This window comes from Carassius auratus, chromosome 7 (assembly GCF_003368295.1).
Source record: "Carassius auratus strain Wakin chromosome 7, ASM336829v1, whole genome shotgun sequence".
Taxonomy (NCBI): Eukaryota; Metazoa; Chordata; class Actinopteri; order Cypriniformes; family Cyprinidae; genus Carassius; species Carassius auratus.
The window spans coordinates 30,075,951-30,091,624 of NC_039249.1; the positions used below are offsets into that span (position 1 = coordinate 30,075,951).

The window sequence follows — 15,674 nt, forward strand, 5'->3', positions numbered from 1 at the left end:
GCTGAAAGGTTAACACTATGCCCTCTTCTGAAGACAGGGCGGAAATATGCCGCTCATTTGCATTTAAAGTAATACACCCCAAAACAGCTCTTTATTTTTCTTTTTTTTTTTTTTTCTTTTTTTTTTTTTAGACAGGCCCCAAAATGACATTTTATACATGTTATAATAAATGATCTGTGGGGTATTTTGAGCTGAAACTTCAGAGACATTTTGGGGACACCCAAGACCAATATTACTTCTTGTATAAAGGGGCATAATAGGTAGCCCTTAAAATTAAAGTGACAGGTTTTTCTTGTTTTGTTGTTCATTTGTTTAGACATAATAATTATACAGAATTTTAACATTGGCATTAACTTGAAAAGAATTATGAGCTCATCGGTATCAAGCAGAATTTAATTTTTGTTACATCGCTATTTCAATCCGATTCCACACGACACTCATACTCTGGTCTGGGTCACAACAAACACAGAAAAGAGGAGTAATATAAAGAGTGAAAAGTGCTAGTGCTGGTACAGTAAATATTAGCACTCTTGGGACGTCATGGTCCCGTAACAGTTAGTAGATTCATTCAAAGCAGAGAGCGTGACACAGAGTGACTGAGATTCTACCGACAGTATATTCCACTCTTATTAAATGTACCATTATTTTGCTAGCATATGGAACTGACCAACTTCAGTGATTATGTGTGATTTAGTAGCAAATTGAAGAAAAGTTAGTGACTTTTCTTACTTCATACACAAAAAAAGTGTTAAATGATGACAGAATCTGATTTCTTGAGGATTCGATATTTTATAATAGTGATTTTATAATTTCAAAAATAAGAGAAAAAGTAGAAATGAATAATAAGGCAATAAGTGCTCCTCTGCTGCTGTCTGCTGGTTATAATTGTGATTTGATGTATTTTTAAAAATTTTACATAAGTGTTTGTTTACCACAAACAAAGTTTATTTTGTTCATCCTATTAAAAATAACATTCAAACTGGATCAACTTAGAGCTTTAAAGTGCTGGAAATAGCTGTATGAAATGCTTGAAAGTCATCGAATAGTGCTTAAATTTCTCTCTCAAAAGGTTGTACAAACCCAGAAATAAATGATATAATGCAATTGACTATTTCTACCACAACACAATGGTTAGAGTTAGCATTACCGCTTCTGGTTTCCTGACGTATGTCAGTGCTGTTTATGACAGAGATTTCTGTGCAGAATTTGAATGATTCGCACTAGATCTCGCAGAAACCTTGTCATTGTGCGGCAAATTCAAATGCTTGTAAATCTCGTAGCACTGTTATATCTGTGTAGTAACTGTGTCTTGAAATCAACACTGGCTCCCGAGTAAAGCTATTCTGAGCTCAGACAAGTTTGTTTGTGTCGCGGTCCAAGCTGCGATGCGCAGCTGAAATGTAGCGCAGTTTAGCTTCGATTTGTTTGCCATTTGATATTTCTCAAATGCAACAGAAATGGCAGAGATTATGAGTTGGGCAACACTGTTATCGCGCCAGTGCTCACAAAAATTAGTCACACCAGCAGAAAAAATGGTCACAAAATGCGACAGTTTGGTTGCAGTCTGGAGACTTGATATTTTAGATCCCTTAATCCTACCCCATAGCTAAACCTAACAGCTTCCTTATTAATAAGCAGTAGGGTACTACAGGGCTAAAGGCACCCCGGGGTAAAAGGTGCCTGTTCCTATTCTCCTCTAAAACACAAGATGGCACAAAAACTTCCAAAACATCTGCTTTTCAAGATGCATGTGCATATTTGGCTAAACTTGATGTAATTTTTTATTTTATTTGATATTGTAGGTTTAAGTAGCAAATAAGAATCACTCAAATTAATGCATATATTTTGAGACGAAGGTCTTCTTAACGTTTTAAGATAAATAACGAAAGAATGTATAAAAGTATGGTAGTGGGGGTAAAAAGCACTCCTGCTGTTGGGGCAAAAGGCTCACAGAAATTAACATTATAATTAATAGATGGCAGACTTTTCCATTTGGTAAAAGGCCCCCCTTGCCACTTCATACATTTATAAGATTTTTAAACAAAATAAACAACAAAACGATTTCTCTTACTCTTGCTGTCTTTTTTCTTTTCTTTTTTTTTTTTTCTTTATAGTTAAATATAAAAACCCTAGTCTTTTCTGTTACTTTAAACATTTCATCACACTTATGGTGTCCAAAAAAAAATATCTAAATATGCTTGATCATTCTTTTTTTTTTACACTATCAAGCAAGCTAGGTGTTGAAACACATCCTGTTTATCGCTCAGTCTTGTTGTTTGTTGTGTGTCAGAGTGAAGTCCGAAGGGAGGAGCTGTGTGATCAGCGTGAGGAGGTGCAGCGATGGCAACAGGAGGCGCAGGAACAGAAGGAGAGCCGGGTGAAGGAGGTGCAGGCCCTTAAGGAAGAGCTGCAGAGCACACAAAGCCATCTTCAGCAACACAGAGATAGCATGGAGAGTCTGTTTCAAGAGCTGGAGATAACCCACAGACAGCAGAGAGACCCAGAGGATGAGGTGAGACAGCTCAGCAGACTTCACTTTCACTATATCACAACTTCTGCTTCTAAATATAAGTGTTTGTGTGTGTCAGGCCTCCTGCAGGGCGCCAGCTCTCCGCAGTCAGGATGCAGAGTTGATTGAGCTGAAGGCAGGTCTACTGGAGGCTGAGAAACTGGCCACAGATGCAGAAGCCCGACTGCAACCTCTTAGCGAATCCCTCGAGCTCTGCAAACACAAGTACCAGGCCTGCCTCAGCAAGATCGCACAACTGGAAAACACACTGCTTGGCCGCGAGGAGGAACTGAAAGAGGCCCACAGTCAGGTTGGTACTTACATTAGTTTTAGTTACCTTTAAAAATTTAACCTATATTTCTTATAAAATTAATCCTTATTCTTTCCACTTTCCAACAGAATATCCTTTCTTTTATACAGTGTAATAAAATATTGACCATGTTTTAAATAATCAGCCATAACATGAAAATAATTATTTTGAAAGGCTATCACGTTAAAGTGCTTTGTAGTTGTACTTCTCCTCTAAACCAATACCTTCCAGTCTACCAGAAACTAAAAATTCATTTTTCTTCAGAAACTAATATTTCTTTTCAGCAATAAATTGATCAAAAGTGACATTAGAGACATTTGCATTAAAGAACGCTTCAAATAAATGAAACTTTCTATTCATCTAAGAATTCTGAAAAGATTTATCATTTTCCTCAAAAAATATTAAGCAGCACAACTGTTTTCACCATTGATGATATTACGAAATATTTCTGAGTATCAAATCATCTTAAGACTGGAGTAATGATAAAGAAAATTCATCTTTTCTCCACAGGCATGAAGTACATTTAAAAATGTATTCGAATGCAAAACAATTACTTTAAGTTTTAATAATATTTCTTAATATTAATATTATTATTTTTTTATGAAAGAAATGCAACTTTGGTGAGCATATTGTTAATAATAATGCTTCTTTCATGTAAAAAAATCTTACCGATCCCAGTCTTTTGAATGGTAGTGTGCATACAATGAACCAAATGAATAAAATCATCAAATCATCAGTTTTACTGAACTGTACTCGAAAATAGCAGCTAAACTAATAAATACAGATATTGTATCAGGCTACGTTTACAAAACAACGGTGTAGTCAAAAACAAGTTTTAAAAACGGTTCGCTTTTACACATATCCACGAAAACGGTCAAAAAATGCTGTATTACTAATACCAGGCCAGTAGTTGGCGCTGTCACCTTGTTAGTAAACAATACCTGTAGGGGAGTGATGATTATATGTTGTTTGTAATGTTGGTGAAGTAAATCCACACTCTGCTGAAGAAGTGTTCACAAACTCTTGAGCAGCATCAACAGTACCATGTACTCCGCCATAGTTTGTTCACGCTTGCTTTTAAAATCAACACGTACTGCGCATGTCTACATACCTAACATGTACTATGCACATGCATGATGTCAGCATTTTCAAAGATTCCCATTTTGGGTGTTTGCATGGAAATGATAACGGTGCCTTTTTCAAAAATGTGCACTTTAAAACAGTTTTCAAAAACATGCATTTTCAGTCCCCAAAACGCAGTTGTCATGTAAACAAACATAAGACGTTTCCCGTTTTTGGCTGAAAATGTTGTCGTGTAAACGACAGTGCCACATTGCATAAAAAAGTCATAATTTTAACAGTAAAAACGCTACTACTGTAAAAACAGTGAATAACAGTATTTTTACATTAAAATACTGTTAAATGTACTGTTTTTGAAAGTGAAAAAAGTCATTGTATTATTTGAGTGTTTTTGGCTGATGTTGTTTGTTTCTCGTCAGGTGTCACAGAGGGAAGAGCAGGTCCTCCGTCTGAGGGCTCAGGTTGTAGCTCTGCAGGGGGATCTGCAGGTACACTGCGCCCAGCTGGAGAGTGGAGACGATGCCCTCGCCGCTCTGAGCCAGAGGCTCCGAGACACGCTGAGTGAGCTGGAGCACAGCCGTAAACACAGCCAGGAGTGTGAGCTGCTCATCAGCACTCTCAGAGACACCGCTGCTACCCTTCGCCGACAGGTAACCTGACTCTAACTAACACACAGCTCGATTGATGTGATCCTTCATGGTGACCCAAGTAGGATCACACATCTTGGTCATTCCTGTCAAACTAATTTGGTCCTAACCATTCAGAATCACTTAACTTCAAGGGAATTAAAGGAGTCTGATTTGTCAATGATGAACAAGAAAAAATTATCGATATGCACAAACAAGTTCAAAATCATTAAGGGAAGGACAAGATATTTAAAAATATGATATTATTACCCTGACTTTACTATATGCTTAATTTTCTTAAGCTTTGATCCTTAGATTTCCTTTGAATTAAAAACTTTGATTGGTTTTCATCTTTATCTATTTATTGTTAAAGAAAAAAAAAGTTAAACGGTATTTTTATCACACAATAGCATTTGTTTCCTTCTTTTCATCACGACTAATTAAGAAAAGTTTTTTTTGTTTTTATTAAAAAGCTGTAACAAATTTTTTATTTTAGATCCATCAAATCAATGAGCATCATGCCACTGACCAAGGAATATTACTCCAGAGATATTGATTCATAAAAGTTGTCTTGCTTATGTGAAACCACTGTATGTTCACACCTGTGAACTAATAAATTGAGTATGAGAAAGGCTGCAGATCTGAACTATGAACACCCCATAATGCAACAGACTTAACATGCTCATCTCTTCCCTAGAGTTGAATTCTGTTGGGTTCAGATTGCATAACAAGCCAATTGAAACCTAGTTACCACACATACAGGTGGAAAGTGGCTTGTTAGTGCAGCTTGAGGTGTGAACACAATTGGGAAGCAAATCTGCGCCATTCTCCGGGTGCAAAAGCCAATCTGAGCTTCAGAGCTCTTACCGGATTGTATCGATCCAGGACAAAACCCTCACGCCGCTCGCTGTGTGAGGAGAGAGCATTTCCAGGTGTTTCATTTCCCACAGCATCAGTGAGAGAGCTGCGATAGGCTCTCTTGAGGAATTCTGGGAGTTGTAGTTGCTATTGATTTGTAGTTGTTGGGTAAAGATTGCATGTGTGGCCCTTTCAGACCCAGCGACTGGTGTTTAAATGGACCTGAAGTTGTTTGGATTTGCGTGTACATCCGCTGTGAGGGCAGCTGGGTGGTGTAAAGTGGAAAAGCCTGCTGGGTCTGCGTTGTCTGCTTGAAATAACAGGCATTGCTCTCAGCGGTGCAGGGACAGGCCTTGTCTACAGCCCATTGGTGCGGTCACCTCTGTCAGATACTGTGCACACTAGGTGTGAGGACCTTCCTGAGCCTTTTCTCCTCCAGCACCTCCGGCTTCTCCTCTCAGATGCCTGTGATGCCCAGCGTCCCATTAGCAGTCCCTCAACATCACACTCATACATGCTATATTGATCCAACTGTTTCTGGTCAGGACTTCCGAACACACGTCCTTCAGCTGTTCGCCCATGCCCTTAATTGCTCCCGCTCACTCAGAACCTGCTCGGCTGTCGGCACTGTAGCACATAACCTTCAGCAGAGTGAAAAGAAAAGTTTCCTTTATCTGTGATTGTGATGTAAAACAGTCCCGTCTGTCAGTCGCCTCACTGTCTTCATTCTCAATGGAAGCTGTCAACTGCAATATACTCGTAGACAGACTGCTGTATTAAACTCTCTGAGATGATCCTGTTTGAATTTGAATTCTTCAGTGTTGAATGAGCAGATTGCTCTTTCCATAGAATTATAAACTGGGACTGATGCTTTCAAGATCCAAGAAAAGTGCAAACACAACATAAAAGTAAAGTCTGTGCGGCTTCTGAATTAATATAATAGCTTTATGTGAATGAACGCTCCAATGGTGGATGAGGAGAGACCCCCTGACTCTATGTAAAGCGCTTTGAATGCCTAGAAAGGTGCTATATAAATGTAAAATGTAATAATTGAGTCAACTGAGGTACCGGATAAGTCTAATTTCTAAATGAATCATTCAGATCGGTTTTGTACACTAAATATAACAAATTGGATTGGACTAACTAATTGGACATAACTGCTTTTCTCATGCTACTTTTTTTTCTTTTTTCAGAACACAAAAGAAGATATTTTGTATTAATGTTGGTATCCGAAGAGATACTACTGACTTCAGTTGTATGAAAAAATAAACAATATAAACAAAAAATGTCTTCTTTTATGTTGCACAGAAGAAATAAAGTCATACAGGTTTGAATGACATGAGGGTGAGTAAATGGTGACCGTATTTTCATTTCTGGATGCACTTCATTTGGTTTTTCCTTTTGTTTTGTTTTGTTTTTTTATTCACGTCATTTTCATTCGTTAATTCATATGTCCTTTTATTCTTTTAATTGAATTAAAATGAACTTAGTCTTAATTTATGTTATTCAGATGTCTATATTTCATGTATTTATTGTTTATATTGTAACTTTGTAAGGCACTATAAATTGCCAGTATGATCTGTACTAGATAACCTTGCTTGCTCTTCCTAGCTTGTTGTTTTAAATCTTTCTCAGAACAACAGTAACAGAAATATTATCTTCATTAAGCCTGAGCCCATTTGGAGCTGTTTTATATTCAGTCTTCAGCTCTAATGGCACTGTGCTGAACTGATTTATCTTTTTCAGAAGGAAGAACTTAATTGTCTTTAGGGGCTGTTATCAGACCTTTAGAGAGGAAAATAGAGACCAGATTGACATTTTACAGTTTGCTTTACAGTTCAGAATAATAACTGGCCATTCTTTCGCTCTAGATTACAACTTCTTTCCCTACTTTATAACTATTTTTTTAAGAGATGCTTCAACTTATTTCCATGTGTGTAAGAGAAATCAGAGAAGTGAGGGGCACTTAATATACGGCATCATCCTGGTTTATGAAGATCAATTATGTGATAGATCCTTTGTCACCTTATTAATATTCAGTATTCTTAACTAAAAAGCAGGTAAGTTGGCACTACTGGGCTTTGAGGTTATTCAAGATAGATTTTTTAGTGAATGTGCTACCTAGGAACGAAAACCAATGTCCATTTTGTTTCTAGCTGCCATATAATATCAGGCAGTCAATTTTCATATTTATTGCCCCCAAGTTTGATTGTGTAAACGGCCTGTCGCTGTCATATGAATTTCCAACATCACCGTAAATCTAAAAACCTTGTGTGTTTTCAAGGCTGAAGAGCGAGAAGAGATGGTAGTGAAGACACAGGCTGATTTCTCCATCTACCGGGCCACTCACTTTCACTCCGTCTCAGACTACGAATCCCAGCTGTCCCGCGTTCAGGAACTAGAGCACGTGAGTGAAGGGCTATCAGTGTTTGTCTTTGTAGTTGAGAGAAACACCACATGCCACTCGCACATCTGCATGGATCCATCACTGATCCATCATCTCAACTTGTTACAAAAATGGACTTTGAATGGACCCACCTGCTCCCCATGTCGTGCGTTACTCTATGCATTGACACCCTGCAACTCGGGGACTATTTATCAGTCATCAGCAGAGGCTTTGATTGAATCTGAGGCTTTTTGCAGTTCATGGGCACCTTTGTGACTAATTGTTTGTTATGTCAGCGTGGCAGGGAGCCATCCAGCTTTAATGGAGTGTAGTGGAGCGATCCATCAGTCTGTCGGGGAGCTCAGCGTTTCGTTGCGCTCTGCGCAAACGGCGACGTGATTTAGTGCCCTCCTCGCGCCACTGCCCACCCGCTCCCCCTTCTCAGATTGATTACCCTCCTGTCCCTCTGACAGTGCCCGCCATCTTCTGGCAACCTTTTAGCAGGCTTTTATAGATGATTCGAGCACCTCGTTTTGCTATTTATACATCTGTAAGTGGCCATGAAATATAGATTTGTCTTGACACGTGTTGGCGTTGGAGCGGCGAGTCAAGGCGCCTCGTGACACCTCGTTATTTTAATGATGCCAAACGAAGGCCCCCAACCTTGCCCCATGTTTGCTGATTATGCCTGTACTATATTAGTTTCACAATCAGATCTCGCTAAAACCTGTCCTGTTTGCGTGCAGCAGACAGAAATGCGGCATCGAGAGCCGTGACATGCCGGTTCACCTGTCAGAGCTGTGACGTGCGAGTGCAACTCGGTTCCCAGGGTAATTTAGAGATGGCACCCACACGTACCCACACGAGCATCCCTTAATTGAATGGTTGGCGCGTCAAAAGCACAGGCTGCCAGATTGGAGGCGACACCTGTCAGGGACAAACCTTGCGTCGAAACCTCAGCATGCGTATCCGTACATGCCGCAGTGGGGATCCTAAATAAAGGCCATACAGGAGAGGAACGGAGTCGAAGAGGCGAGAGGAAGAGGTGCGTGTAGCAATAGCCTTAGGTAAGGAGACAGCGCGGGGAAGAGGGGGAATTCTTATCCGCCTTAGGTCGGCCCCTCCAGCGCCCCGGGCATCAACACGACTCCCCCAAGGCACAGTCACAGAAGTTTGACAGCTGTGTGACGACTTTGCATGTTAGTGGAGGTGTGTGTGTGTTTGTCCTCAGGCGCTGTTCCAGTCGCTGGAGCGCTGCGGTCAGAGCGCCCAGGAGTCGCGGGTCTGCCAGCTAGAGTTGGAGCGGCACCGTGATGCCAGTACGGCAGGTGAGTGAACTCGCAGCTCACATTCAGACTCGATTCTCACACTGATTCCAATCAGCCGTGCGTTTTGCAGAGGTGCAGCGGCTGCAGGAGCAGGTGAGGAGACTCCAGGCGGATGCAGCGGATGGGGACCAGAGACGAGCACACGTTGATTCTCTGGAACAGAAGGTTGTCAAGCTAGAAGGAGAGCTACAGGCAGCTCAAAGGCAGTGTGGCCAGGTAAACAAGTACACACACATATACACACACAGTATGTGTACACAGCGGATTGGTTTAGCCTGTGGCGGATTCTCACAGTCATCCTCTCTCAGGCTATCCAGAAGAGAGACGCCCTACTGAGACAGTCGGAGGCTGATCTTCTGCAGGCACGGGAGAAGATCCGAAGCAAGGCGGCGGAGGCAGAGAGACAGGCCATCTCTGCTCGAGGGCTGGAGGCTGATCTGCAGAGAGCCAAGAAAGAAAAAAGGCAGAGGGAAAAAGAGTGTGCCTCACTCAAAACACAGATGCTTCAGCTCAGAGAACAACTGAAGGAGGCTCACGCCACCTGCAGAGACACGGGTAACACAGAGCAGAACACCTGGAGAATGAAGAAATTAGAAAAAAAGCTTAGAGTATACTTTAAACTCTTAGATTATTTGATGAAACTGCAAATGGCCCCGAGAAACTGCACTGGGTAGATTACTAAGAAATTGTAGTCAGGTAATGATAACAAATTACATGACAAAAAAATGTGTTATGTGATCTATAACAGGAGACATTTTAGGTAATATAATCGGACCACTTTTTGATTACTTTTAGATTAGTTTTGACCTGTTTTATCACATTCATTTGAATTGGACAATCTTGTATCATATTGATATTAAATTAAAAAGTGGAAGAAAAGTGGAAGAAATTATATCTATTCTTTTTTTATCAACAACATGAAGTGCATTAAACATTTAGTCAAGGTTTCCCAAAGAGGGCATCTTGAAAGTACTTAAGGGGGTTCATCATTTTATGAAAATCTAAAAATGTATTCATTAAATCATAAAAAATTTAATCTAATTTTATTTAATTAAAATTAAATATTTTATTTGCTTACCTGCATGTTACAGTATGTAACCACTGACCGACTTTAGATCCATTATCAATCAAATCTAGAAGCCTTTATGAACAGATAAAGGGATAATCAATAAATTAAGAATAATTCACTGCTATTGTGTTAATAATATATAATCATGGTATTGATAGAAATGGAACTGTAGTCTGATTTTGAGTATTTAAAAATGTATTACACAATAAAATACATCTGTGCTTACTCTTATAGGACACATTCATTAAAATCAATCTTGGGGCCATCTGATTAAAAGTCTTTTTTTTTTATTAAAATGGCTAAAAAATTTGAGAATTTCAGATGTGCTTGCTTGACCCATGAAAACAAACCATGGAAATTCATGCTGGTCTAATTTGGTCATTTCAGCAAGGCAGTGATTTTCTCTTGATTTCGCAAAAGAAAAGCAATTGCATTTAAATCTGTGTGATAGAGCATGTGGGTTTGTCAGAATATATGTGTGTGTATCTGTGTGTGTTCTTCAGCAGTCTAGTCTCCCATCTGAAATGAAACAGCCCATCAATTCAGAGCCCCAAGCCATCAGATACATGCACATCTTCACACACACACGACTGTGGGAATGATGCTCATTAGAAACAATATCCTCAACATAGACGAAGACAGGCAGATGTGGCCATGGTATACCCTTAAAAAAGGATTAGCAATTTATTTTTTTATATAGCCTACGACATGAATTAATTCAATGAATTCAATTTAATGAAGGTTTGTGAGCACACACACTCACACGTGTGTAATGTAATCTATATGTATGTATGTATGTATACACACATACCCCAAACATTTGATCGGTAGTGCGTATATTGTTAATCATATCCAAAACTCTGACACATTCAAGTGAAATCACAGATATTATGTTTTATATGTGTGTATGTTTCAGCCCAGGAGCTGGCGCGGCAGCAGGAGAAAGAGCAGCTGTTGGAGAGAGGTCAGCGTCTGGCTCAGGAGCAGCTCTCAGAGCGTGTGAAGGAAGTGGTGCTGGCAGAGAAAGCCCAGAGGAGACTCCAGGAAGAGCTCAAGAGAATAACAGAGAGTCTGGAAAGCACCCAACTGGAGCTACAGGACTCACGGTAAACTCAAAATCAGGGAGTCCGTATGGCCCAGTTAGCCTCTGCTGGTAGATTCCAAAACTACACAATTATATGAGACAAAAGGATGGCTATTCAAAAGTAACCATGTGTTCTGACGAAAATGTTTGCAGCAACATACAATCATAGCAGTATTTTACTATAATTGATGTCACAGCTCAACACATAATTTCCCTAAAGTGAATAGTCACATGGAAATCAACTCAAATTATCGTCTCAAAGATGCTGTGTGTCCAGAATTAAACACCTGTGAGCAAAAATGGCAGCGTGCATTTTGATAACTTTCTCAGCAGTGACTGTTTTCCATTGTGCTTAAATGCAGTTTGAGTGATTAGTTGGACAGCATAGTACAGCAGACAGCTTTCCAAACTCCTATCACACTCATATTAAGGCTGCTAGTAAAGCTATTAGCCGATTAATCCAAATTTCTCAACTTTATACTGACTTCAAGTCATGTCTGAATGATCAAATTTACCAGATGTGTGCCCATGAACGCCACCACAAATTCAGTGTTACCAATGGGAAGTTTAAGGATTTTCCTTAAGCCCTGACTTTCTGAGTTTGGGACAGGTCTATTGTAGGCATATTTCTGGTTAAATTCAACTTAAGTTCTATGGATAGCAGCTGTCGATTACTGCAGAAAATTATTTAGTAATTTAAAATGAAGGTAATAATTTAAAACTACATTTCCCATGATGATAGCAAAATGATTATGGAGTGCACCAGTCGGGTTCCAAAAGTAAAAATAATTTTCTCCATAGAGGGATTGATTTTTAACACTAACTTGAAAACCTTTACGGACAGACGTACTGTGAGCGACTGTGTTGTTAAAGGGATACTCCACCCGAAAATGAAAATTTTGTCATTAATCACTTACCCCCATGTCGTTCCAATCCCGTAAAAGCTTTGTTCATCTTCAGATGACGTCTTTCATACTTTTCTGGACCTTGACAGTATAACTTACTTGGCAGTCAATGGGACAGTCACAAGCCTCCCGGTTTTCATCCAAAATATCTTAAATTGTGTTCCAAAGACGAACAAAGCTTTTACAGGTTTGGAATGGCATGGGGGTAAGTTTTTAATGACAAAATTTACATTTAGGGGTGTCCCTTTAATTATCGGTGCGTATTATTTTTAATTATTTTTAGAAAAGTCAGGTTTTACAGTAGGATTACTGGTAAAAAACTATATTAATCATTGTTTTGTAAAGAAATTTCCGTCATGTGTGGTTGTATGGTTTGATAATAACTTATTTCTAATCTCCTAGTGGTAAAAAACTTTTGAAGCTAAGAGACAGGCACTGTTGAACTATATGAAAGTCATGATAATGTACTTAAGCATCAGCTGAACACCTAAAACACACTTGCTCTCCATTTTGTGTTGCAGTTGGTAAAAAGCATCTTTGGTTTAAAGTGAGGTGACATACAGCCAAGTATGGTGACCAATACTCAGAATTTATGCTCTGCATTTAACCTATCCAAAGTGCACTCACACACCGTGAACACACACCCAGAGCAGTGGGCATCATTTATGCTGCGGTGCCCGGGGAGCAGTTGGGGGTTTGGTGCCTTGCTCAAGGGCACCTCAGTCGTGGTATTGCCGGCCCGAGACTCGAACCCACAACCTTAGGGTTAGGTGTCAAACTCTCTAAGAAAAAGAAAACTAAAATTTACCCTCAATGTCCATAGGCTTTACATTTGCCCACTTCATGCAATTTCTTTGAATAAATAGCTATTGGGTCACGCAAAGGTCCTTTAAAATGCATTCAGTTGCATTGCCCTTTAAAATGCATTGCAAACTGGGCATGAAAAAAATGCCCAGTTTGCAATGTGATGGCACAAATCATCCCAGATGCAACTGTATGAATGCATTGGTTGTTGAAGACACATGTGAATTCTACTCTTCCCAAAACTGTACACATGTGCCAAATCAGTTATGCGGAACACTCCGCTGTGCAAGGGAATAAGTCGAAAGAGAGAGAGATGTGTGTGTACTGTGTATATTTATTATGTGTATATAAATACACACTCATGCTCATATATATTTTAGAGAAATATGTCATGTTTATATATTAAATATATTTGACACTGGAGCACAAATCCAGTCTTAAGTTGACAGGGTATATTTGTAGCAATTGGCAAAAATACATTGTATTGGTCAAAAATACTGATTTTTCTTTCAATGCCAAAAATCATTAGGATATTAAGTAAAGATAATGTTTCATGAAGATATTTAGTAAATTTCCTACTCTAAATGTATTAAAACTTATTTTTTGATTAGTAATATGCATTTCCAAGAGCTTCATTTGGACAAAATTAAAGGCTATTTTCTCATTATTTTGATTTATTTATTTATTTTTTGCACCATTAGATTCCAGAGATTCAAATAGTTGTATCTTGGCGAAATATTGTCCGATCCTAATAAACCATACATTAATGGAAAGATTATTTATACAACTTTCAGATGATTGACCCTTATTACTTGTTTTGTGGTCCAGGGTCACATATGTACAGTACAGACCAAAAGTTTGGACACAGCTTCTCATTCAAAGAGTTTTCTTTATTTTCATGACTATGAAAATTGTCGAGTCACACTGAAGGCATCGAGGGCTATTAGAAGAACCTAGACTATGGCATATTTTCAGTTGTTTCACACTTTTTTGTGATGTATATAATTCCATATATAATTCCACATGTGTTAATTCATAATTTTGATGCCTTAAGTGTGAATCTACAATCTTCATAGTCATGAAAATAAAGAAAACTCTTTGAATGAGAAGATGTGTCCAAACTTTTGGTCTGTACTGTATATATAATATAAATTATATGAATACATGTAAATATTTTCAAAATATATACTGTAGCAAATGTGTGTATTCATATATACACACACATATATTGTATAAACAAAAATTTTATTTTGGATGCGATTATTTTAATTGTGATTAATCTTTTTTAAAAAAAAAATTATAATTATTATTTTTGCAGAGACATGTACTGCATGTGGCCTAACCTAACCAGTTTTATCAAACCAGATAGATATCTGATTAATAAAAGACCCATGAAGTGACTGTGTGTTTAAATGGGCACCATTATGTTCCAAACAACACACAGTCATAATTACATAATTGTATTATGAGCCCATAATTATGAGCTTCCCAGGAGGACTTGCATGCAGTATCGGCGAAGGGAGAGAGAGAATGGGATTGGGACTCAAACCAGGTTCCCAAAGAGCCAACAGCTCTTACATTACGTGTCCTGAGCTTGAGTTGTATTAAGCAAAACTGCAATTCTCAGGACAGTTCAGAGCGTGTTTTTGCCTTCATGACCCTTGGCTTGCTGCTTTTACCTCTCGCTCTCTCTTATGAGAAGGTGTTCTGCTCAATGAAGGAATCACCGTGGGTCTGGATCCATGTGTGAAACAGATGTTTAACTGGCTGGAAGAGGACAAGAGAGCGCATCCTAACTAGCACCTTGCCAAAGGTCTCTTGTTCAGTCAGCCATCCGCTGGTGCTCAGCACAACTTCCCATCTGCCAATACGCATTACAGAGGATTTAGTAATTAAGTGGTAAGTTGAGGACTAAATTGGGTGTTTGTGGGCCACAGATCTACCCCGAGGTCCCTGCAGTCATGCAGATAGGGGATTCTAATTGCTAGGGATATTGATCATTCCCGGCGAGGGTGTGCTGGGGGATTTCGCGAGCGATCGATTAGCTGTTACCGTGGTCGCTTCGCCAATAGCAGAGAAAAAGGTAAGAGAGACACGTGTGTCTTTGGCAGGATGTCCCCACGCTCTTCACCTCCTGAAAACATGACACATCACCTAGTCACCCGCCCGCTTCGGTGCCCACACACCCTCTCTTGTCCTTGACTTGTTTTGGTTTCATCTGAAGGCCAAGAAGGTTTGGGTTGGTCAATAACTCTCACTTCTGCTGCGTTAAGCTTTTCTCTTGCCTTTCCAGTGTTTTTTTTTTTTTTTTCGAGACGCTGTGGTGGGTCTGATTTGTTGTGGTTGGGTGTGATTTGTTGATCCATGTTGAAACGGTTCATGAGCTCATCGCCGCCTTGCTCTCGTAATTACTTTCGGCCACACTCATTAAATATTCACGCTTGCCTTCTCTAATTAAATCGAACCTCTCTCTCATGCTTACCATTCCTCCATGTTATCATGCCTCAATTAAGATGTGTTCTGGTCTGTCTAACTGACTAGTTGAGTTGGAAAGAGATGTTCTGGAAGTGTCCCATTCTTTCATGCTCGATACACAATTTGCACTGTAAATAAAAATCAGAAACTCCATGCCACACACAAAAAAAAAAGACCAGCTTAAACCAGATTTGGCCTCAGATGGTCCAGAGTCTGTTCACTGATCATCTAATGTGTATT

General features: G+C 39.3%; 1 protein-coding gene across 3 annotated transcripts in view; it reads left to right on the plus strand.

Annotated features, from left to right (window-relative positions):
- The window catches only part of pmfbp1 (polyamine modulated factor 1 binding protein 1), a 188,200-nt gene that overhangs the window by 155,598 nt on the left and 16,928 nt on the right, over positions 1 to 15,674 (plus strand). For 2 of the 3 annotated variants that reach the window (XM_026268380.1, XM_026268381.1), the window contains 8 exons: positions 2,291 to 2,512; positions 2,589 to 2,819; positions 4,319 to 4,549; positions 7,668 to 7,790; positions 9,001 to 9,097; positions 9,168 to 9,313; positions 9,406 to 9,652; positions 11,083 to 11,272. In XM_026268380.1, the coding sequence (XP_026124165.1) occupies positions 2,291 to 2,512; positions 2,589 to 2,819; positions 4,319 to 4,549; positions 7,668 to 7,790; positions 9,001 to 9,097; positions 9,168 to 9,313; positions 9,406 to 9,652; positions 11,083 to 11,272 (1,487 nt within the window). The remainder of the gene's footprint in view (positions 1 to 2,290; positions 2,513 to 2,588; positions 2,820 to 4,318; positions 4,550 to 7,667; positions 7,791 to 9,000; positions 9,098 to 9,167; positions 9,314 to 9,405; positions 9,653 to 11,082; positions 11,273 to 15,674) is intronic. The other variant, XM_026268382.1, reaches the window with a different exon arrangement.